The sequence below is a fragment of the Abramis brama genome, assembly GCF_963993115.1.
Source record: "Abramis brama genome assembly, chromosome: 3".
NCBI classification, from domain to species: domain Eukaryota; kingdom Metazoa; phylum Chordata; class Actinopteri; order Cypriniformes; family Leuciscidae; genus Abramis; species Abramis brama.
The window spans coordinates 43,707,473-43,731,060 of NC_139965.1; the positions used below are offsets into that span (position 1 = coordinate 43,707,473).

The following is a 23,588-nucleotide window of genomic DNA, read 5'->3' on the forward strand; positions in this document are numbered from 1 at the left end:
GGAAAATTGCTGCAGGCAATAATAATTAATGCTCACGATGGTAGCATACCTGGGCTGTAAAAAGAGCTTAAAAGTGTTCTGGTCCTTAGAATTCTTCTTGAGGTAAAGAGACAGGGTGTGCCTCTTAGCCCTGATCTCCCAATGTGCAGCAGTGACTGAATGGAAATAATGTGTGTGTTGTCTAGAACAGTGGCAATGTGTTTGTGCACTGAAGGTCTTCAGGTGTGCGCTGGAGGGGTGGTTGCTTTGTGTTGAAAAACTAGATCAGATCACATCACGTACAGTGAGAGAAAAGGGTTGTTTTCCTCTTCTTCCTTCTCCTTCCCTTCTTTCACTTATTTCCTTAAGCCCTGCCTCTGAGAAACTTGTCCCACAAAACACAAACAAGAAGGCCTCACTCTCCTTCATGTTGTTTGTCTTTCTGAGCTATGCATGAGAAGCGTACGTCACTTCCCATGTGTGACGAATCGCTCACCTTTCGAATCGCTCAACGCTCACCGCGTTGTTAATAAACAGAAACTCGGACGCAGGGCTGGACTGGGACAAAAAATCAGCCCTGACATTTTGGCCCAGACTGGCCCACTATATGATCATAAACACCACCCATCTTTGCACGCCCTTAAATATATGCATACCAACTCCTATTCCTTAAAACCACTAATGCCAGGTAATGAGTGAGTATAGGAACAAGTGAGAGTTAACAGATGAAATAAGTAAAAATTTGACATTTATTAATACAGTTGAACTATACTCCACAGTGATGAATCCTAAAACAAGCTATAAGCTGCATTGGCATAGCAATACCAGTGTTTCTTACAGGATTTTTGGTAAAACTGTGGTGGGTGGACCTCGGTCCTTCTAGGGGGGTTTGGGGGCATGCCCCCCGTAATAAAATTTTGTGCATTTTAATGTTAAATTCATCAATCTGGTGCACTTTGAGAGTTCAAAATTAAAAGCTCCAACCCATATTCAGTGTGCAAATTAAACAAAGAAAAATTGAAACCTCTTTTAGTTACAGTGTCTATTTACATTACACTACATAATAATAGTTATAATATTAATCCTATGACAGTAATAGCCATATTTTGTAAAACAAATGCACTAAAAAATAAAGGAAACTTTCATAATTAGTTTTGTACCAATTTCTATACTTGAAAGAGATAAGCACATGATCTTTTATTTTGACGCAAACTGCATCAAGCTTTTATTTTGGCGGAAAACATGGTTTACAAACGCCTCTCATTAAATTTCTAGTGAATTGCGGTAATCATCAACTATGCAGATGTGGAAATAATCTGTAACTGGGTTATGAGTTCCTACACTCATGACATAGCCTAAGTGTTTTGAAAGTAGTTCTGCTTACCGCAGGCTCTAGACTTTCTCATCTCTCTCCTGATCCTCCTCACTATCATCATCTGCCACAGGAGCTGATGAAGGTCAGAAAACATATATTTTGACACAGTTTACAAAACGAATGGGCCACCGATGTACACATTTTATGGGCCGTTAAAAAAAAAGAAAAAATAATAATAATAAAAATTATGTATGAGTATGAGATGTATCGGCCCAAAAAGCACGTCGGCCCACCAGGAAAGTGCCCGGTATGCCCGATGGCCAGTCCAGCCCTGCTCGGACGATGGAAAGTGACAGGTTTGGCTATAAAGGCAAAAAAGTCCCCTGAGGTTTGGTCAAGCAGACAGTTGCAAAGAACAGAGGAAGTGGCAGAAAAAACAACAGGAGAAGAAATAATGTCGGACGGGAAATTCCTGAGTTGGCTCTTGGAAAAGCTGACTGTTGGGACTAAGAGTTCCATCCGCCACTTCATTCTTATGAAGGAGAGGCTACATCGTTTGCACAAAAGAGCTCTTATGTGATTAACATGTGAACTTGCCTTTTGAGGTCAAGAGAACAAAAACAGTGAACTAACATCTCAGGCCTCCCAACGCTGGCTTGCACCCTCCCTCCTTTCTCCTAAGCCTTCCTCAGCTTCTTTTAGTGTGTCTACTAGGAGGTTTGTTAAGAAATGCCACCTTTGTAGGTGAAGGCAAATTAACAGGCCTCCTCTGAATTTCAGCTGCATGACAGCTTGGCATTGTTCTTCATATCATTTTAGTGTTTTGGCAGCCTGCCCCAAAAAAACGGAACCGCACACAAAGACCTTTTGCATTCTAGCCCCTAAAGCGAGGGAGGGTGGTTGTTGCCACACTGTGCAGGAATGCCTGCTGTAACTCTTATTCTAGACCACATATGATTTATAAAAAAAGTGACACTATTTGCACTTCTTGATGGTCTTGCACCTTCTTCACAAGGCCTACTTTTATCCTTGTATATGTTTGCTTAGAATTGCAATAACCTTAAAAGATGACATTTTTATGGTATTAAAATAAACAGACGGCACATGATATTAATGCATAATCTTTTTGAAATTTCTCAAATGGCGCTGTCAAATAATCTACTGAACATACTTTCAGTGAGACATCCATTAAGACATTTCACTACAAGTAGATCCTTATTTTTTTTTTAGGAGAGATTTACAGGTTACAGAAGAATGAAGACAAAGCTGTTTGTTATTGGAAGCATTTCTCATTTTGCGCCAGGACCCCATTTCTTAATGCCAGGCTTTGTGTAAAATTGTTTATGGTTTTAGAACAACAGAATCTGAAATTCATTTAGCGGTTCCTCCTCTTACAATCGCCCATATAAACTGAGCACTGGAGCCAAACCACATGTTACTGTTGAAGCCCAAGGCCACCCCGGCAAGCCAAAGAAGCACATGGAGGATTTGCCTGCCTGAGCATCTGCCAGGGATGAGGGATCCTGCCACGTGAATTATGGGTTGCATCACTCCATTCTGGTGGGCTAGCTGGAGTTTTCTGAGGCAGTTGGACAGTTGCTGCGGCAAGACATGTCAATTGGCCTGTTTGTTGACCTTGCAGCGGTCGTGTGCACTCTTCAGAGTGAAAGGACAGCCGCTTGTATTAATCATCAACCACTGGCTTTTTGACACACTTCAAAGGAAAGTCTTTGTCAGGGGAACACCATCCCGCCTCTGCAAGCTGTTTCACACACTTGCTACATTTGCCAAAAAAAAGAGGAAACTGTAGCTTTTTGTTGTAAATATGACAGCTTTCTCAAGAAGCTGAATGACATAATTATCCCAGAAAACAAAAACTCATTGCTGTGGGGGCCAATTTCCAGGAGAAACATACAGTTGGCCAAAATCGTGTCTACATGCTAATCACAGTAATCTCTTTGGTTCCCTATACATACACGTAGCTTGGGAATAAGGAAAACATCTTTAAAAACTTTGACTTTGAATATTTACACATTTTCAGCAATGGCCACCATAGAGCATATGTGTCCAATCCTGCGCCTGGAAGGTCACTATCTTGCAGAGTTTACCTTCAATCCTAATTAAACACACCCGAACCATCTAATTGAGGTCTTCACAATTCTAAAAACTCCCTGGCAGATGAGTTGGGGCAGATTGGAGCTAATCTCTGCAGGACGTTGGCCCTCCAGGAACAGGATTGGACACCCCTGCCATAGAGGGTTCAGATACATATCAATACTGCATGATGTAGAGGTAAGAGCGATTGATACCTGATAGAAGGCAGTAGAGTGTTTGGAATGGAGAGGGTCCAGGAGAAGGTCTGTCTCCTTCTAAGGTGGAAGTGAAAATCAACATCTGCTGCAAGGAGATCTGCTTTCTCTCTGATCCACTTCTGATAGATTGAGGCGTCACTATCTAAAGACTATTACAGAGAGAACTTGGAGGCATATTAATGAAAAGCAGTTAAAATCTTCAAACAATAGATGACATGATGAACTTGGTTGGATTACTTATTGTCAAGGACTCACCTTTTATAGGCACAGCCGATTAATTCTTGATACATTTACTTTTCTGAATTCTATCCCTCAACTTATATTGGCTTCGAACACCAGAATCATGTTGCCCATTAATTAAGAGACTATCTGACTAGACTAGCAAGGACTCATAATTCAGCAATTTATGAAGGTGAGACAAGGCACAGAATGTCAAGAGCATTTTACAGGTAATAGAGTGCTGTTGCACTGAGAGACACCTGCAGCATCTATTTTAGCCCTGGCTGAGTTTTTTTTCTGTGTGCAGTGAAATTAGTGGTGTCATAGCACTATAAAAGTACTCAGACATCTGTTGGCTATGTTGGGAGTCAGTTTTTATGTTTATAATGACACATTAAATTCAGTGTTCCCCCCCATCTTGTTCCAGAAGTGTGTGCCAGTGGAGCTGTCTAAATGAGTGTGTGCTTTGTTCCTTTGTCTGTTTCAGGCCAAGATCTCGTCTTAGATGTGGCATTATATGATCCAATAATTCCCTCAACATCCTAATTAGGGTGTGTGTGTGTGTGTGTGTGGGGGGGGGGGGTGTCTGTGTGTGTGTGTGTGTTTTGTGTGTATATGGGTGCTAAACAGTGGCTGTCTGTCGCCTCTGGCCCAGCTGGAGTGAGGCCATACTTGGGTACTACTTCTCTACTGTGCTGGCACATTGCCCCGCCTCCTCATGCTTGAGCTGACACCCCATTGGCCCTCACCACAAATGGAAGCTTGGCTATCAACTGAGGTTGGCACTGTGATGTCTTGCAGCTGAAGGAAATACAGTTGCATAAGGGATTCTGATCTGTAGGCTTTTCCATTCTGCATCACAATTTACGTATTGTCCATCCTAAATAGTATGTGAGATTAGAATTAGCACGACCTGGATCATAGTTTTGAAAATCGTAAGCTAAAAATACTTGGATGATATGCTTTTCCATTGATTTTAAAAGTGTACATTTGTATATGCTGATATTGTCTGCAATCCCTTATGCAATGTAAGATGATGAGTTTGTGGAACTTGTATGTCAGTGATCAAACGATCAAAGCTGCAACTGATTTTTAAGGTAACCAATTTAGCTACATTCCAACGCAATCAGTACATAATAATTGGGTTTGTGTTAGCAAGACACTATCTTTACCGATTTCCTTACCATTTTTCTTCACCAATATTCACACTTAATTTTTTCATTAGCAGTCAGTTCTTGAATATTGGGTTTGATACATGATGCAACTTGGTAACCTTGGTAATGTAACTTAAAAATATACACTTATAAATAATTGGTATCATTGTAAATAATTGGAATCATTGTCAATCATAGTCAGAAATCTGACTAACCTACTCTTGTGCTACAATATCAGAGCTGCCAGCTCTCACGTATTCACCGTGAGACTCACGCAATTGACACTTTTCACACGCTCTCACACCACACATCCATTTTCTCACGCACAAAAAAAATCGCGAAGCAAAGACGACACAGACCGACAGACTAGACCGAGCAGGTTACTTATGATATATAAAAAAATCTCAGCTCTCAGATTCTGTCAATTTTATTACGAAATTCAAACAATAAATACCGTTTTGGCACTTGTAAATGTGACGTGACAGATCCCTAATGGCACGTGAACCGATCATCTCTAGCTAGTAAATAAACACGAATGAACAATATTGAAAGATACAGTACAACTATCTGAAATGTATATTCCTCATAAATAATATCGATCAATCAGTGTTTTTCAACCGTGGAAAGGGGTCAATAAAACAGCTGGAGAACAATTATGTCACAACATTTACCTCAGGAAAGCCATTTAATGACCATAATATAGGCTATAGCACGTTAGTTGGCTAGAAAAAAACAGCTATAGAGAGTATTTTACTAAATATGTGTACTATATTACATATTTATTATATTTTTACTTGTATCATTAAATAAAGTTGTTGTTATAATAAAAAAAGCATTATTATTAATTTGAGTTATCTTTAACCTTAAATAATACTACCAGCTGATAGGGCTCTCTGTATGTTTACAGCATTAGGTGAGATTTTTTTTTTCTTGAGAAAAAGCAATGCCTATCTTGTGTACCTAATATTTATCCAAATGAGTCAAGAATCAAATCACAAGAATTGAATTGAAATTGTGAAATTTGTGTCAAGCAATAATAAAAAAACGTAGCTTACCAGAAATTGTGCCATGTAAACATTGTAACATGTTGTCACTAAACCTAATAAAATTCAGTTTAGTTACTAAAATGTTTTGACAATCACAATACACTTATTGTGATGCAAGATGGGGATCCCCCTCCTCCTCCATTATTCTCACTCCAAGCTAAACTCAAAAGTTGGCAGCTCTGCAATATGCAAATGTCACCACGTCACCTAGACTGCTATCTTAAACTGAACCTTTATTTATATAGCACTTTATATGATACCGATTGTTTCAAAGCAGGTTTACAGTGATAACAGGAAAATGCATTTTGGCTGTTGTTCAGCTGAAGTCAGTTCAGCTATAGAATAATTGATGGAGCTCATTCCTAACATTCCTGCTCCATAACTTCTACATTGTCTGAATTGGTATTTCTTGACATGTACTGTAATTATTTTATTTATATAAATATAGCTTAAAGGAGAGGAACTTTACATTGTGTACAAGAAAGATACACTTATTATGACATGTCCTGACAGTGGAAGCATAATAATGTGAACAGGATTTCTTCTCACACTGTTGAGTGTGCAAATATGTATGCTTAGATGTGTGAGCAATGCTATATTGACTTTGACTGATAGCAGTACTCTGGTGAGCATGCAACTAAAAGAATAAACATAACATATTGCTTTAGGTGTTTTGTTGTAGTCTGAAAATAAAACATTGAGAATTGTTATCTGTATAGCATGTGAAAGGTTAATTCTTGCGCCAAGTAAGACAACACTTTCTGAAAGAGAATAGTTTGTTCTTAGCCTGAATCTCGAGACACCTTCCATTGCACACATAAACTTTGTCGACTTTGAAAATATGTAGTTTTGCACATACATTGCTAATTTTCACACACACACTATACTGCTACTGATCAACATACTCCACACAGCCATTGGCCTCCTGGCGTGTCATTCACAACTCTCTCTCTCTCTCTCTCTCTCTCTCTCTCTCTCTCTCTCTCTCTCTCTCTCTCTCTCTCTCTCTCTCTCTCTCTCTCTCTCTCTCTCTCTCTTTCTTCTCCTTCATTTCTCTCAATCCATTCCCCTCCCCATCTCTCCTCCTCTTAACTACTTGTGCGGAGTTAATGGACTGTTTTGGCTTGGCTCCAGCCACTGAGTGTCACCTCATTAGTGTTCCTCTCGACAGGAGCTACATACGGCAGAATGTCATTGGTTCCCCTCTTCCGCCTCCCCCGTCCTGATCCGTAGAAGCCTCCATGAATGGGGAAATGTGCATGCATAATTGAATCTATAGTCTCAGTCTCTTCATCCCTCCCTCCCTTTTTCTCTTCATTCCTCCTTTCCTCACGTCTGACGGCTACAAAAAGGCTTGGACATTTGCCACAGCTATGGATGGATCAGGCCGACGGTGGCATCCCACGACTCCACGCACACTCATGCAAATGGACCGTTCACTTGGCCAATCATACAACAATACGAGCAGAAGCGATACGCTGTCAGGGGGAGATTTTGGAGAGGTTTGGTCGACACTTGTCAACTTATTGATGTGTGTTATGACGACTAGGATCTGAGGCCCCTTTGGAACGAACGTGTGACTAAAGTTTGTAAGGCCAGACGGAGCAGTTGTGAGCGAGTTTTTTGATGTGCCCTCTATAGGCTTCCTTTGTTACTGAGGTGGAAAACAGACACACACACATAGTGCTGTCACAGTGGTCCAGTCATTTTTAATGTGACGGATGAGCCACCCTGGGTTCAGTGTTGTGCTGACATGGGAACATGTGTACATCGGTGCTCGCTGCGTGATGCAGTGTGCGTCTCAGCCATTGTGTGCGCTATATGCTTGTATGTCTTTATTAACACAGTGTGATATTGTGAAGACGTGTGCCTGAAGTTGCACATGTGTCTGTGTGTGTGTGTGTAAGATGCCCTGAGTGACTTGTTTTCCCAGACACTTCTTTTATTTGCACTTTTTTAGCCACAGAAGGCAGTCTGAAACACACAATTTCTCTTTTGTTTCAGTCTTGCGCTCTCAGTCTTGCGCTCTCTCTCTCTCTCTCTCTCTCTCTCTCTCTCTCTCTCTCTCTCTAGTTTGTCCTAGCATGATCCACCCCACTCCTTTTTAATAGCCCCGTCCTGTCTCTACCATTGTTCGGTTCCTCTTTTCAACTCTGTCTCTCTTTCCCACCCCCTTTCTTTCTCTCTGTCTGCTCAATCTCTCATTCATCCCTGGAGATTCTGACTTTAGCCTCCCCTCTTCATGTCTGCAATCAAGTGCTTGAGATCAGGCTGGAAACTGAGGCCAGTGTTTAATGTGAGTGTGTGTGGCTGGGGAGAAACTTTTTTTTTTCGTTTTTTTTTGGTGTGTGTGTGGGGGGGGGGGGGGGGGGATTGGGGGTTGGGGGTGGTAAGTGTCTGTCACTCGGGCATTAGTCCCATTTTCACACCCTGTCTGTCTGTGTATGTGTGGATATATTGTGTCTCAGAGAGGGTCAGTGTTTGTCTCAGTCTGTGTGTAGTCTGATCTGTGACATGTAGCCCCTTAGGATACTTGATAGAAGAAAACTGGAGTTGTAATCTAATCACAGTCCTTAATAAAAACAGTCTTGGCCCAATTAGAGATCTAAAGATTGTCCAATGCAGAAAACCAACATCACCAAACCATGTTTAACCATTCAAGCAGTGAGTATATTATATTTACTTAACCTGAATTTTGAATATTTAAACAAAAATTTACATGAATATTAATATAATATACACTACAAAAAGTTTTGGCTCAGTTAGAGTGGCAGTAAGGACATTTACAATATTACAAAATATTTCAATTTCAAATAAATGCTTCTACTTATCAAAGAATCCTGAAAAAAAAGAAATGATCAAAGTTTCCACAAAAAGCACAACATTTATTTTCATTGAGTTGATATTTGTTAATTAAATGGTTAAATTTACAGAAGTGAGGTGATATTAACTGCACTATGAAATGACCATCTGCCCATATACTGATGTCCTTTCAGAGAAGAGATGCCCATTTACACAAGCCTCATCTGACATTCACTCTCTATCTCTAGAGCTGGCACGCTGCTCACTATATCTATGTTTGGGTTACAACAAACTTTGATAAAGAGCTGTAATTTATCAACAATTGCCATAGTGAATAGAGGGAAAAGTGAAACAAGTAGTGAGAGATATGCATCTGAAAGATTGATTTAAAGATGTAAACATGAAGAAAAAAGTAGAAATTAAACACAAAGATCCTTCTCTGTGCACTTTTTGGGTATGCATGCTGATGTCAGCCATAGCGTGAGGTCATAAGAGCGGGTCAGTGACTAGCACACACAAACACACACTCAATCGCTGGGTGTCACTCAGTCACACAATATTTACACAATTGCAGCTGTACAGTTCAAAACATTTGGGCCAGGACTGGCCATAATTAGAAGATATTCTACCTCTCTGGTTCTCTCTGCTGCCTATCTCTCTCCCTCTCTTTCTCTCGCTCTCCCTCCCTCTGCTTGGCTCAGGATTCAGGATAGAGTGAAAGAGAGAGAGCGTTCTTGGCTCGGGCCTGGTTTCTTTGGCAAGCATAACAGTATATGTGTGCAGCTTTCTAAAATGGCTGCCAGACGCCTCCTCCTGAAATGTCGACAGTGTGCACGCGGCAGGTCTGTTTGCGTGTGCGTTTGCGTGTGCGGGGTGGGGTGGGGGTGTGATACAGTGAATTAAAGTTGCTGAAGTATGTGATAGCTCTCAACCACGCTCAAAACAAAGACAAGATGCTGCTTGGGTTACATTGGGACGGAGCCAAGTGTAAGTGTGTGTGCTTGTGTGTTTGGGTTCATAGATCCAATACCCCAGATTCAGGTATTGGAGGTATTCTTCCCGCAGAATAACATTACGTTACATTGCTGGTGGAAGAAGTGCTGAAGGTATAATTGTGACAGCTGTATGGATGCTATCCAGTAGATAAGGTGGCACAAGGATACATTAGGGCATCGTATTTATGAAGCTCAAGCGATCCGCGATGAGCTCATCTTGCTTTTATTCATGTGGATATGATCCTAGATCAAATGTCTTCATCTAAGATTTTTAGTCACCAAGAAATGCATCACTATTACTGTTGCTTATACTGTTAGGGAACAAACCCATAATTTTAAAGTGATAGTTGTTCACCCATAAAATGAAAATTCTGTCATCATTTACTCACCCTCATGTCGTTCCAAAGATTATATTTCTTCTGCAGAACACAAAATAAGATATTTTTGAAGAATGTCTTGGTGCCCTTTGACTTCCATTGTATAGAAAAAAAAGAGAGACATTTAATTTTTTATATTATTCCACAGCAGACAGAACGACATACACGTTTGGAGTGAATATTGACAGAATAATGTTTTTGGGGGGTGAACAGTTACATGAGATTGCTCAGATTGTGTGGCCTTTTATGGTCGTGACACACCAAGCTGACAGTCGGCCACCAGCCAATGCCATCATTGAGGGTCTGTCGGCCCAGTTTTTGCAGTGTGTCCCGCAGCATTGGCATTAGTCAGTTCACCGTCAGCGACTTTTCGGCCAATTGAGCATGTTGAATCGGTGCCAGAATGAAGAAAGTGAAGACCAACTGAACAACATGTTTTATATTCAAAATCCACAGTCCTATTTTCCATTTTTGAATAACGTATATAAACTACTGCCACCTACTGTTATGGAGAGTTATTTATTTTAACGCAGGTGCTGAACATACATGCTAGCTGGTCGTTGGCTGTAGTCTTTGTGGTGTATTCAAAAATAATTTTTTTGGCCCAAACACAGATGACACAAAGCGACAACACAGATGGCTTTCGTTGCCACTAGTTTGTTGATGTTGGCTCTGTGTGTCTCAGCCTTTAAGGAGAACTCTGCTACTGCTTTTCTTACCCATCAGACTTTCAATTCTCACCTGGCGAATGATAAAATCGGTTTAAAAATCCCAGAGAGTTTTAGAGTGCAGAATATCATTGGTTTTGGGAGTGGACTCTTAGGGAGGCAGTTAGAAATGCGCTAGCAATCACTAGGAATACCTTAGCAACAGCATATTAACATGCTACAGGCCACTCAGAAGACATTAGAAACTGCGTTGCAAAGCCCTAGTCAAGAGCACCCTATCATTATGGCGAAGAGTTTAGCATGGGCAAACAGTCCACATTTTCTTCAGAAAAAAAGTAGTTATACCATACTTTCCTCATGGGTTACTGCACAAAGAAAGGAAAGATTCATTTTCCCCTCCTCAGTCTGCCCTCTCTCTTCCATGTTCTCTCCTCGGACAGTTTGTTTGTTTAAACAAGTGGCAGGGCTGTTGGGTGCCAAGGGTTGTTGTGTTTGGAGAAGCTCAGAGTGTTTCTGGGAGCTGTCTCTCTCTTATACACAAGCGTGCGCACACATACACAGCACTGCCCTGGCCAAACTGTTTAAATGTGTGGCTTATAGATATTTATTTTCAGAGCGAACCATCGGTTGCTTATTCAAACGCCCCACCATGTGTAAAGCACAGCCACACATACACACATTATTGTCATCTTGCTAGTTCCGGGTGGGCCCTCTTTTGCCTTCAGAACTGCCTTAATTCTTTGTGGCATAGATTCAACAAGATGCTGGAAACATTCCTCAGAGATTATGATAGCATCATGCAGTCTCTGCAGATTTGTCGGCTGTACATTTACAGTATAGCCACTTTTCTACTGCTGGGCGAAACCGTTCTCTTTGTTTAACCGTTCCATTCCGTGCCGATCCGGCCATGGCGGCACGGATATGGTTTCATTTTCCACTGTGGGGCTGATAACAGAGCTCTTTGGAATGTAATACAAATGTGTCAGTCGTTGCCTTGGTAATGCAACGGTTTACTGATTTTATGAGATATCTACCACGTCATGGAAGATGATCAGATATTTATTTTAATTTTATTATTAATTTGTGTTTGTGTCACTCAAATAGCACGATTAATCAGCTACAGAGAAACTGGTAGCCAAGCAACAGACAAGTGACCAATCCTGAGTGGCGACATCACTACATGCATTCTACCAGCATGGTTAGCTAACCGTGCTGAGAATCCCGGGCCGAGAATGGTTTGTAATCATGCCGTACCAGGTTGAAGTGGAAACATAACTGGAACCGTTCCTTACCGTTTTTAGAACTGTTCGGCCCAACGGTAGAAAAACGGTTTATGATGCAAATCTTCCGTCACACCACATCACAAAGGTGCTCTACTGGATTGAGATCTGGTGACTGTGGAGGCCATTTGAGTATAGTGAACTCATTGTTATCTTCAAGAAACCAGTTTGAAATCATTTGAGCTATGTGACATGGCGCGTTATTCTGCTGGAATAGCTATCAGAGGATGGGTACACTGTGGTCATAAAGAGATAGACATGGTCAGCAACAATACTCATGTAAGCTGTGGCATTTAAACGATGCTCAATTGGTACTAAGGAGCCCAAAGTGTGCCAAGAAAATATGCTCCACACCATTACACCACCAGCAGCAGCCTGAACCGTTGATACAAGGCAGGTTGGATCCATGCTTATGTTGTTTACTCCTTGCTTTTATGTTGTTTAATTCTGATCCTACCATCTGAATGTGGCAGCAGAAATCGAGACTCATCAGACTAGTCAATGTTTTTACAATCTTCTATTATCCAGTTTTGGAGAACCCGTGCTAATTGTAGCCTCAGTTTCCCGTTTATTTCCCCCTGAAGTGGTCTTCTGCTTCGGTAGCACATCTACTTCAAGGTTTCGACATGTTGTGTGTTCAGATATGCTCTTCTGCATACCTCGGTTGTAACGAGTGGTTATTTTAGTTAAAATTGTCTTTCTATCAGCTTAAACCAGTCTGGACATTCTCCTCTGACCTCTGGCAGCAAGAAGGCATTTTTGTCTGGCACCAACAACCATGTCACGTTCAAAGTCACTTAAATCACCTTTCCTCCCCATTCTGATGCTCAGTTTGAACTTCAGCAGATTGTCTTGACCTATCGTCTTGTCTACATGCCTAAATTAATTGAGTTGCTGCCATGATTGGATGATTAGATGTTTGCATTAACGAGCAGTTGAACAGGTGTACTTAATAAAGTGGCCAGTGAGTGTATAATATATGCCATATTAAACTTTACAAAAGAGCTGGCGCTTGTAGATGTGGTATTACTTATTATGGAAAAACGTAAACTTTATTTTATATTTATTACAAAAATATTGAATATCCTGCTGAAATTAGCCATGGTTTCTTTATTTCATTGTGGGCCGTAGCAGTGTGTCTGGATCAGAGCTGTTTAAAAGTGTGTGCCATCTGCTCTATTGATGTGCCCTGTGTTCAATCACTCAACATCCATGCAAGATTGTACTTAGAGATGCAAACTATTCCTTTACCTCTCTCCATTTCTGTTTTCTCTTTTGGAGCATCGGCATAGTAGGAGATGTCTTTAAGCAGACTGATGGATGGTGTATAACTTGCTTGTAAATTGTAGGGGGAGGGTAGTTGGCATAGGAACGGGCACTGTCACAATGCCAACCTGCTTCTGTCCAATCAAAGACTCAGCTGTTGGCCAATGGTCCAATACGCTTTCATGATTCAAACACTACTTAAGATGTTATTTATTATGTGGGAAAAAAATAGTTGAAGCTTAATGCAGAAATAACTCTTAAAATTTCTAACAAATGCACAGGACAAACCACGAGTGGGGATTTTTCTCCTCCTCTCACTCTATCTTAATTTTCTCCAGACTTTTTTCTTCTTAATATATGGTGTTCCCTCCCTTTTTTGTCATTGTTGAGCTGAAGCCAAGAACATTCCATTTTTGCAGCTCTGTTTAATGGTCATTTTTGAGGGGGGGTGGGATTTATTCCCATCTCTCTATCTCTTACTCTCCCCCTTTAACTTTCACTTCTGAAATGGAGCTTAGGAAGGAACAAGAGTAATGACAGCTCATTTTCTCTTTCCCCCCCCCATTTTTTTATTTACTAAACGCCAACATTTAGGCATCATAATTGCATTGTCCGATATCAGTGTTGAGTTGGTCGGTTAACTAAAACTAAGCCCCTTTAGGTAAACAAAACAAAACAGCAATGCCTTATTGTTTAAGCATTTGTTTGTTTTTTAGTATTATATTGGTTATCGGCCTATATGATTGCTTTATTATTATTACTATTATTATTAATAGTATTATTATTATTAAAGTATCAATCCATATTGAATATATAGATCATCTGGTACTATATATTTATTTGCACAACCTCATGTATCCTATTTTTTACATTTAAATAAATGTTAGATGACAGCAAAAGCAATCTAAATGTAATATTTAAAATCACTAATAAGTAAATATTATATTAGTTTAATATAATGTAATAACATTGTTAAATGCAATCTATGTAAAAAAAAAAAAAAAGACGCATTATCATACTACCTAAATTCACTTCGGTTCATTGCTATCGCCCAGAATTTTTATATCAGTGAATCCCAGATATGTTGCTTGTTGTGATCTTGAAATAAGCAGATTATTAAATGAGCTCCTGAAAAGACTGGGATAAAGCATGCCACTATCATTAGCACTGTAGGATCAAGGAAGGGTCTTCCTAAAGGTTTTGTAAGGTAACATCATTAATCATGTAACATTTAAAGCACACATCAATGGCAGGCAGGATTCTTCTAATTTTTCCATCTTTTCTCCCCTACTCCTCTACTTTGCTCATGCTCTTCAAGGTGGGGTGTGTATTGTATCTCCATTTTACTTTTGAGGCACGTTTCAGCTTTGCCTTTACCTGTTCCTACATCCTTCTTTTTCCCTTCCCTTTTCTGTTCCCGTTCCCCATCACTGAAAGAAACAAGCATGTAACTGCACACATCTGGCCTGTCCTGTCAGGACCCAGAAACTGTAGTTTGCTTTTCAGGCTGTTTACTGTACCAAATTCTTTCTTTGTGTTGGGTTTGTTGCCTATTTGCTTTAATCGAGCTGCATGATATGTAAAACCTGATGATCATGTTCTCCAGCATGCTTTGTGATTATCCAAAAAGCATCTGACCATTATCACAAAGAGTTCACACATGATCAGTCACAAATTTGCAGAAACTGAAATAATTATTTTTCAGTTTATACCAGAGATGTTCCATGTTGTAAAACCCTAAAGATTTCAATTTGTTTCCAGATTAAAATGTAAAATATGTGGTCTTTTGGATCCTACTGTTTGTTGTTTATATATTGTGTATTTGTGTTGTTTTGATTTTTCTAAATTTTTCTAATTTCCTAATGTCAACAAAACCATAACAGCTAAACAAACATGAGAAAACACTGCCAAGTGGATGATAAATTACAGTGAAGTGCAGTACTGTCATCTGTAGACCTACTGTTCTTTCTGGGTTTTGTGTTTTAATCCACCAACTTTATTTTGTGTTTTCAGACTCGCAACAGTCAGGAAGTCCAAGCAACAATGAGCCTGGCAAGAACCCTCCAGGTATGTCAACGTAAATGCAAAAAACACAAATGCACATAAATCTACATCTGCAGTCAAGGGTTTTAAGTAAACTATTGCCAGGTGCTGGTGTACCCATAATAATGACACCCTATAAAGACAGATAAATCCTGTATGACACCAATGTTATATGGTTGTTTATTTCATTTTCATTATATTGTTTCAGGGTTCCCAAAGTCATGGACAATCTAAAAATATCTGGGAATTTTAAAATTGTTATTATTAATAATTTGATTTATGCTCACTTTTCATCAGCTAGAAATTTAGAGTAATTATAAAATGATAAAACCTTTTTATTTTATTTAAAAAATGTACAAATAAGAAATTCATAAAAATCGAATCCAGTAATCATTCACAAATGACTAGAAAAAACATTATGGAAATTAAGTTATCAAAAGGTTTGGGACCCCTGAGTTTGTGAGATTTATGTGTTTTCATGTACATATATTTGTAACTGGATATAAGCTACTTGTAGGCCTATAACTCATGTTCAGAGAAGAGAAACATAGACATTTATCTTGTCATTTGCCACTGAAACAACTTGCAACTACTGATCAGTTGGTCACTCAAACCAAACCAGGTCTCAAATGAACTCTACTACAAATATATTTAATTTAATTAATTAACGGCTGAATTAAAGCTTTCTTTATATTGCACAGTGCCAAAAAAAAAAATCCTACACTGTCTACCAGTTTAACTCTTTTGCTTTTTTAGAGAAATTATACCAAAACAGGCTTATTTGATCTGGTCTTTTTTTGGGCACAAGTCTGGAATACAGTGTTACGTACTAGTTGGCTTTCTCTGGACCTAATCTATCTCTAGTCTGTATATAAAACAAGTCACAGTTAGTTTTGTCACAATCCCTGAAAGCAACAATTAAATGGTGATGAGGACGAAAGATTATTTGTTTAATCTATGTGGAAACTAAAATGTTTTCTGATGCCTGCTCACCAAACACACAGCATTTGAAATGTCCTTATGTGTATGTGTTAAGTAAGGACATGTGTCTGAAGAAAATGCTTTTGTCTCCCACAGTTTACTTGGAAGAGAGCTTTATTAAATCAGGGGTCTTTAGTGTTTCGGAGCTGGTGAGAGTATCCAGAAGTAAGTCTCTCTCTAAACATGCGCGCACACACACACACACACACACACATACACACTGGTTTCACTACTGTATGTTAGTGAGGGCATCTCGTAGACGCATGGTTTTATACAATTTTAAACAAGTATATGGATTTATATTTTATACAGGTAAAGATACTGCAACGCATAAACCTACTAAAAAATATTTATAGGGTGGCACGAGGACTATTAGGGGTAGCAACACCAAAGCAAATATTCATGCATAGTTATTGTGGATTTATGGCCTGACATACACATCTACCACATCTAGTCTAAAAATAACTAAAATTCAATACAAATAAAAACGAAACTTTCGAATTTGCTAACATAAGAAAGAAATACCCAAATATCAAAACACTAAGACCGGATCATTTGTGCAAATACTGTTTGAGTGTCTGTTATTAACAGAAGTCGAATTGTCTGTATGTGGATGCTATGAAACAACAGCAACACTCAGATCATCTATCTATCTATTCTGACCTAACTTCAAACTATTTTTCATTTTAAAACAAGACAAGCCAACATAAAATTTGTCTTTTAAACTTTTCAATCTAGTTCATTAAGGTTATATTCTTACCCAACTCTGCTATCAGTTTCCATGATCGGGATCTTCTTATTTTATTGTCAGATGACAAAAAGGTCTATATCCATGATGAAAGTGAAACAGGCATTCATATAATTCGCTCACATCATATACGGACGAGATTAGATTTCTCAGAAAACCTCAGAGAAACCAGCCGAGAAGCAGCAATTTTCAGATTCACGAACAAATGGATAAACAATCAATTTGTTCGTAAACTGGGCTACACTGGTTGCGATGTGTGTTTCTGACTCACTAAGAACTGGTTCATAAGAGTCATTTTTAATGAACCTGACTACATAGAAAATGTTGCATGTGTGTGCAACCCACAGGGACAGTTTATAGATAAATGTGTTTTCTTCACATTATTTTGTGGTACACTATCTTTTTTTAGTTTTTTTTTTTGTATGTCATCAAATGCCGCTGTGCTGCTGAAAAGCGGTACAGGAAATATTTTATACTTGGGTGCCAGATGGGGTGACAATGCTCTTTCTTAGGACGCCAGTTGCCATCCCATGCCACCTCTGTAGATCTGCCCCTGAACCTACTCATCAGATAAATCTGTTGAAATCAGTAGATTTAATGTAAACATGACCTTCAAATAGTGTGAACCACTTCATATGTCCTGGCAAGTAGATTTTTTGAGAAGTTTCACTAAATGTGTTGGGACATTTAAAAAAATGTGGGTTTCAAAGTATAGCTAAACCTTAAACACACGTTTATCTAGCTAAATGAGGACACGCATGGACTTTTGTTTTTACACTAGTATAAATATGAATCTACTAGACTTACCCAAACACTAGCTTAAAAAATTAATATTTAGCATTTTTAGAAGGGAAAAAACCTGAATGTTTATATGAATGTTATGATTATATTTATATAAATTGATATATATATGAATTTATAAATTGATATATATATATTTATAAAACCTATATATACCCATATATATATAGGTTGCCTCCTAAGGGAATTTTTTCTAACTTCTTGCGACAGCTTCAACCCACAAGTATAGCTAAGTAAACAGACAGAGCAACACAACCAGCATGCTTTATGCTGAGGCATTCCTGATTTAGCAAGGGAGGGACTTGCCCAGAACATCTGTGGAAAATCCAGTCTAGTGGGTCTTGTGTGTGTGTGTGTGTGTGTGTGTTCACAAGTTTTGGTGCACAAGCATACAGTAGTTTATGTGTAGACATGCCTGTTCTCATCGGAGATGATGACAGATGTTCCAAAAAGAATCTCTCTTTGATAGCTGAGGACAATTTTGCCCTCGGGCAAGATTTGTACTAATTGCCAAAAGGTTTATCAGGGTCTAAAACACACACACGTTTACCCTCCACACACACACACACACACACACACACACACACACACACACACACAAAGACGCTCATATTCACCCTAAGGGTGTATGATGCACTTGGTGACGCTGTAACTGATCCATGTCACACCTAAATGTAACACAACGCTTGAGATCTGTCCCACATACACACACACTTTGCCATCATTGTGGCCTCTATGATCATCTGCTCTTTGGAAAGGCATTCAAACACTAAAAGCACTACAGCCATATGACTTACCTGCAGGAAACGGCATGTACCAAAAAAAAAAAGCAGAACAATGGAAGGTCTGTCAACTTCCTGAACAAACTGACAGTTTATTGCACACTTAAGGTTTTAAATGTATAATTTAATGGGCATTGTGTTGTTCTGTAATGCAGTTCAGATGAGGTTATAGTGAACACTGTATATATCATTGAGGGTACTCATATTAAGTACTAGAATAAATGCCATACCTGCTCACCTGCATTCATGTGGCGGCAGCAGGTCTTGGGCTCAGTGCCAGCAGAGACTGACAGTAATTTTGCATGTGTTTCCTTCACCTCAGACCCTCAGGTCATATCATGTCATACATGAAAACACAGACTCTGCTAAAACGTCATGACACATCTCCTTAAACTACTGCAAAAGAGAGATTATTATTATTATTTTTTAATATGAAATGTTAACACTATAACACAAGCCTTGCATATTAATTCAGTAAGAATGTTTTTGGTTTTATATACATACATATGTTTCACAACACCCAGTTGTTTGTTCACCTATCCTTATCAGGACTGTACACAGGACTAATGGGTTTTATACTGAGCTAATGATATTTTCTATCCCCTAACACCACCCCTAAACGTAATCCTCACAGAAAAAAAAATCAATATCTTTAATAAACATTACGAAGACAGCTGGATATCCTCATAATGTAATGGTAGAGACCTGAAACATCCTAATTTATCCTTATGTAATTGAGGTCCAACCAGTACATAGACACTATGATTAATGATAGGAAATAATATAGCAAGTACACAACATTTCTAAACTTATATATTATAATATAATATAATTAATAATGTAATATAAAATGTAACATTTACATTTTAAATTACTTTTTTGCATTTGTCAAATATTTGTATTCAGAGCAACTTATAGCTTATAACATGATACGTATGTTATCAGCACATGTGCTCCCTTGAAACCAAAACCACTGCCTTAATAAACACAGATACTGCCAATGAAAGATGTGCTTCAGTGCTACAGTGTACATTAGCCAGCTTATAAATCACCAGCATATTATGAAAGGTATGTTTAATTTTTGAGGAATTGTAGGTATAGAGCTATCTGTTCATGAAAGACCAAACTAGCTTTGTCATGCTATTGTATGTAAACAAAGAGGCTTGTGACAGAGGTTAGACCACTGAAAGGTGCTCTGGCTCTTGTGGTTTCTCTGTAGATATGATATCTCTGACACACTTCATACTGTTACAGCCCCTACGGCTGTTCTCTCTTAGATTGAATTACAGCTACATGTTTGGGTTTGCCTTTATGCAAATTCTGCACTGAATAACAGCTTCTAACTGAGAGCCAGAAAGAGTGGGTTAAAAGTGATTTAGTTGATTGACTCTTTATGCCAAAATGTTGATGTAAGTTACTCGACATTACTACCTATCCCTAACCACTTTCTTTTCTCTGTCTTTCACGTCTCACCAGCTCCTATCACACAGGGTTCAGGAGTGAACTTCCCTATGGCTGACATGCCAAGTCAGCCATATTATCAAGACCTGAACTCAGGAGTGAGTTTACACCGGTCCCTCTCATCTCCTCCTGGCAGGTTAGCATGCATGTTCAAACACCACCCATGCATACAAACACATACATTATTAAACCTGTTTGTTGTCTTCAGTGTAAGATCAGCTTCGCAAAAGATCAGCTAAACAAACACAATAAAAGCATTTTTTTTTTTTTTTTAAATAGAATTGTTTTATAAAAATGTAACTGTTCTAAAGCTAAAAAACAGTTTTGATTTTTTTTGTCTGTGTATGTTTAAATATATTAAATACATTTTGCCCCACAATATGTTACATTAGAGTTAGTTTGGGTCAAAGTTCATTAAAATATTCCTTATGCCCTTGATTCTAATTACGAAATTGGTGATTTTTTTTTTTTTAAATGATTTTTAATGTCACAGCAAAGATTGGTGTAGTCAGAAGTCAGATTAATGCATGTTCTTCTGTCCTCTGCAGTAAGCGGCCTAAGACGATCCAAGAGGACAGTATGGAGACTAGTCCCACCGGGCCAGACTTCTACCCATCCCCCAGTTCACCGGCCAGCAGACCCTGGCATGAGAGAGACCAAGGTGAGAGAGACTGTTCATGGTCAAGACTAGCTCTCATTTCATTATCATGTGAGCATTAAGCTTATTTCCTCCATTTAAGCACTACTAAGAGCTATTCAGCACTGTTTCTCTCTTTTACCCCCCCCCCCCCCCCCCCCGTCCTCTGTGTGAAGATCTTTTCTGTGTGATTTTCCCCTTTCTTCATTTCTCAGTAAAGTGTGATGTTGATAAACTGGTCTTCATTCTTGCAGCACTTCGTGAACTCCAGTCTTCATGCAAAACTGAACAAAACACATCAGTCAGCATCAGCCTGTGGCATTCTCATAACCTCGGCTGTCCTTCTAACACTTCTGCAACAATAATGATTTTCTGAAATTATGACCATTGAAAATTTCAGTGGTATAAAATTTCACTTACAGTGAGTGGGACTGCTCACTGGAGTTTATTTATTTATTTTGCTCATAACACAATTGCAAATTAGGGCCTGTATTTTATTGTGAAGTCACACAATGAATAAATGGAATGTAATCTCAACTTTTTGCATTAATTGAGCCTCATGTGTCCAGAAATTTTAGGTTTTGGTGAAGGATTTTCATTCCTGTGCGCTACTTTCTAGTGTGCTGCAGTTTAACATAACTAGAAAGAAAGAGCAGGTTGTCCTGTTGTATGTTTTGATTGAAACCTTCGATAATATGTCATTCATTAAGGAGAAGTGTCACAGTTTCTTGTTTTGTGTGGGCAAAATGTGTGCGTGTTAGTATTGGGTCTGGTTTCATTCTTTTGTAGTTTAATGGATACATTTGAAGGACTGTTTTAAGCTGAATTTAAGCCTAGTTTAAACAATATAGAGTATATAATATTGTCAATATAAAGTTATTAATGATTAATTTCTGCACTATTAACAACATCAAATAAATCACAAAGTAAGTATACTACAGTATATAACTTTTTTAGACAAAACCCCCAAAATAGTTTTCTTCATTTAAGCAAAATAAAAAATAAAATAAAATAAAACTTTAATGTATGTGTTAAAACAAATCTGTCAGATGTAGATCAGACTAGCCTGGTTTCCTATCTGCATGGGTTGGTAATTGATTAGCCATGTTTCCTCCTTCAGAAAGGGGGATTTGTCTGGCGTGTGGCAACTATTGAACTTGACCTGATCTCTAAAATGGGTATGTCAAAGGTCAGAGCAGGGGTTGTGACCTTTGAGTTCAGACACCAGACCCAGATGGGGTGGGAGGGGGTGTGTGGCAAGGAATGAAAGATCTCCTGTTCTAACAATGAGTTTGCACCATTAGTTACCCTTGTTACTCATTCGCTCACATGCCTGACGCCCACTTCTGTAGCGTTCAGTTCAGATCTTAGCTAAAAGATTTTATTTTTAATACATAAAAAAAAAACTTTCCCTGTGAAAAATGTAGATTTTAGCATGTAGTCAAGAGAGATTGTTTTTGTAAAGTGTGTGTGTGTTAGAGACAGACAGAGAAACAGGCAGGTGTGACAGCGTCTGTTTGAACTTGTCCCTTGACGACCAACAGGTTGCCAGTATAAGAGGGAGAGGGAGAATTTGAGCGCTAAAAAATATAACACTCAGCTATAAAAAAATATATATATATATTTATATAGCAGGACACATTACACTGTACATATAAATGTTATGTCTTATTTTCTTGTCATGCACTTGTTTTTGTTACTTGTTAGGGCTGTCAATTTAATAGGTGAATTTAGTTTGATTATTTTGGAAAAAATAATGTGATACAAAATTATAGCCTCAAGTCTGTGTCTATTTAAGGATTTACTCATCTGCGAAAATGGTGACAAAAAAATCTTAATTTGGTCGATTTTCTGGTCAATTTATTATTACTACTTTTTTCCCCCCTGGACTTTTGCTGATGAGCTGTTGTGAAAGATGGAGGGAGGAGTGAAGAGGGGGGTGGGGTAGATAGAGCTCATGAGAAAGTGGTTTGTTTTGTAAAAGCCATATCAGAAGGAGCGAAGCATGAATATTAAAGCCATATGAGGCCTTGACAAAAGGAAACTGTCTCAGCCAAAGCCTAGTCCTCATGTGCACAGACACACACACACACACACACACACACACACACACACACACACACACACACACACACTCGCCAGTAATATACCTTTCTAATTTCATATCAAATCAACTTTGTGAAAAGACAATGTCATTGTATGGCCACTGCCTCGATAAAGTTGCACGTCTCTCACTCTCTCCATTTCTTTTTCTCTGGTGTGCTTGAAAAAAATTTATATATCAGTTTTCACAATCTGTGTTCTTCAGATGCGTGTGTAGTCATTCCCTGGTCATGCATACAAACAAATAAAACATGCAAGTTTTTTTTTTGTTGTTGCTTTTTTTAAGGCTTTTGGGAGAGCAAATTCTCCTCCTGTCACCCTCTTTCTCTCTATATCCCACCCACCTTCATTCTCTTCTTCCTTCCTTCCCTCTTTCCTCAAACACATGTATGGATATTCCTGAGAGAGCACAATCCTGCCTTCTAACAGCCTTTTTTCTTCCTTTTTTTCAATGTTCTGTTGCAACAGGTGTGATGACAAAATATTATTCGAAAGCCATATGCTAAATTCGGACATGTTGAAACAGGAAAATGCAGTCAAAAAATGTTTGGAAGAAAAATAATTAATATTTCGTATAAAGCTAGTCTCTGTTAAAGTGCTGTTACTGCAATGCTTATCT

General features: G+C 38.7%; 1 protein-coding gene across 19 annotated transcripts in view; it reads left to right on the forward strand.

Moving 5' to 3' along the window:
• LOC311079499 (nuclear factor 1 B-type-like) overlaps positions 1 to 23,588 on the forward strand; it is a 99,354-nt gene that overhangs the window by 55,323 nt on the left and 20,443 nt on the right. For 18 of the 19 annotated variants that reach the window (XM_084108969.1, XM_084108975.1, XM_084108964.1 and 15 more), the window contains exons 3-6: positions 15,427 to 15,480; positions 16,534 to 16,602; positions 20,245 to 20,365; positions 20,778 to 20,890. In XM_084108969.1, coding sequence (XP_083965095.1) covers positions 15,427 to 15,480; positions 16,534 to 16,602; positions 20,245 to 20,365; positions 20,778 to 20,890 — 357 coding nt within the window. Of the gene's footprint in view, positions 1 to 15,426; positions 15,481 to 16,533; positions 16,603 to 20,244; positions 20,366 to 20,777; positions 20,891 to 21,120; positions 21,858 to 23,588 lie in introns of those variants that run through there. The other variant, XM_084108974.1, reaches the window with a different exon arrangement.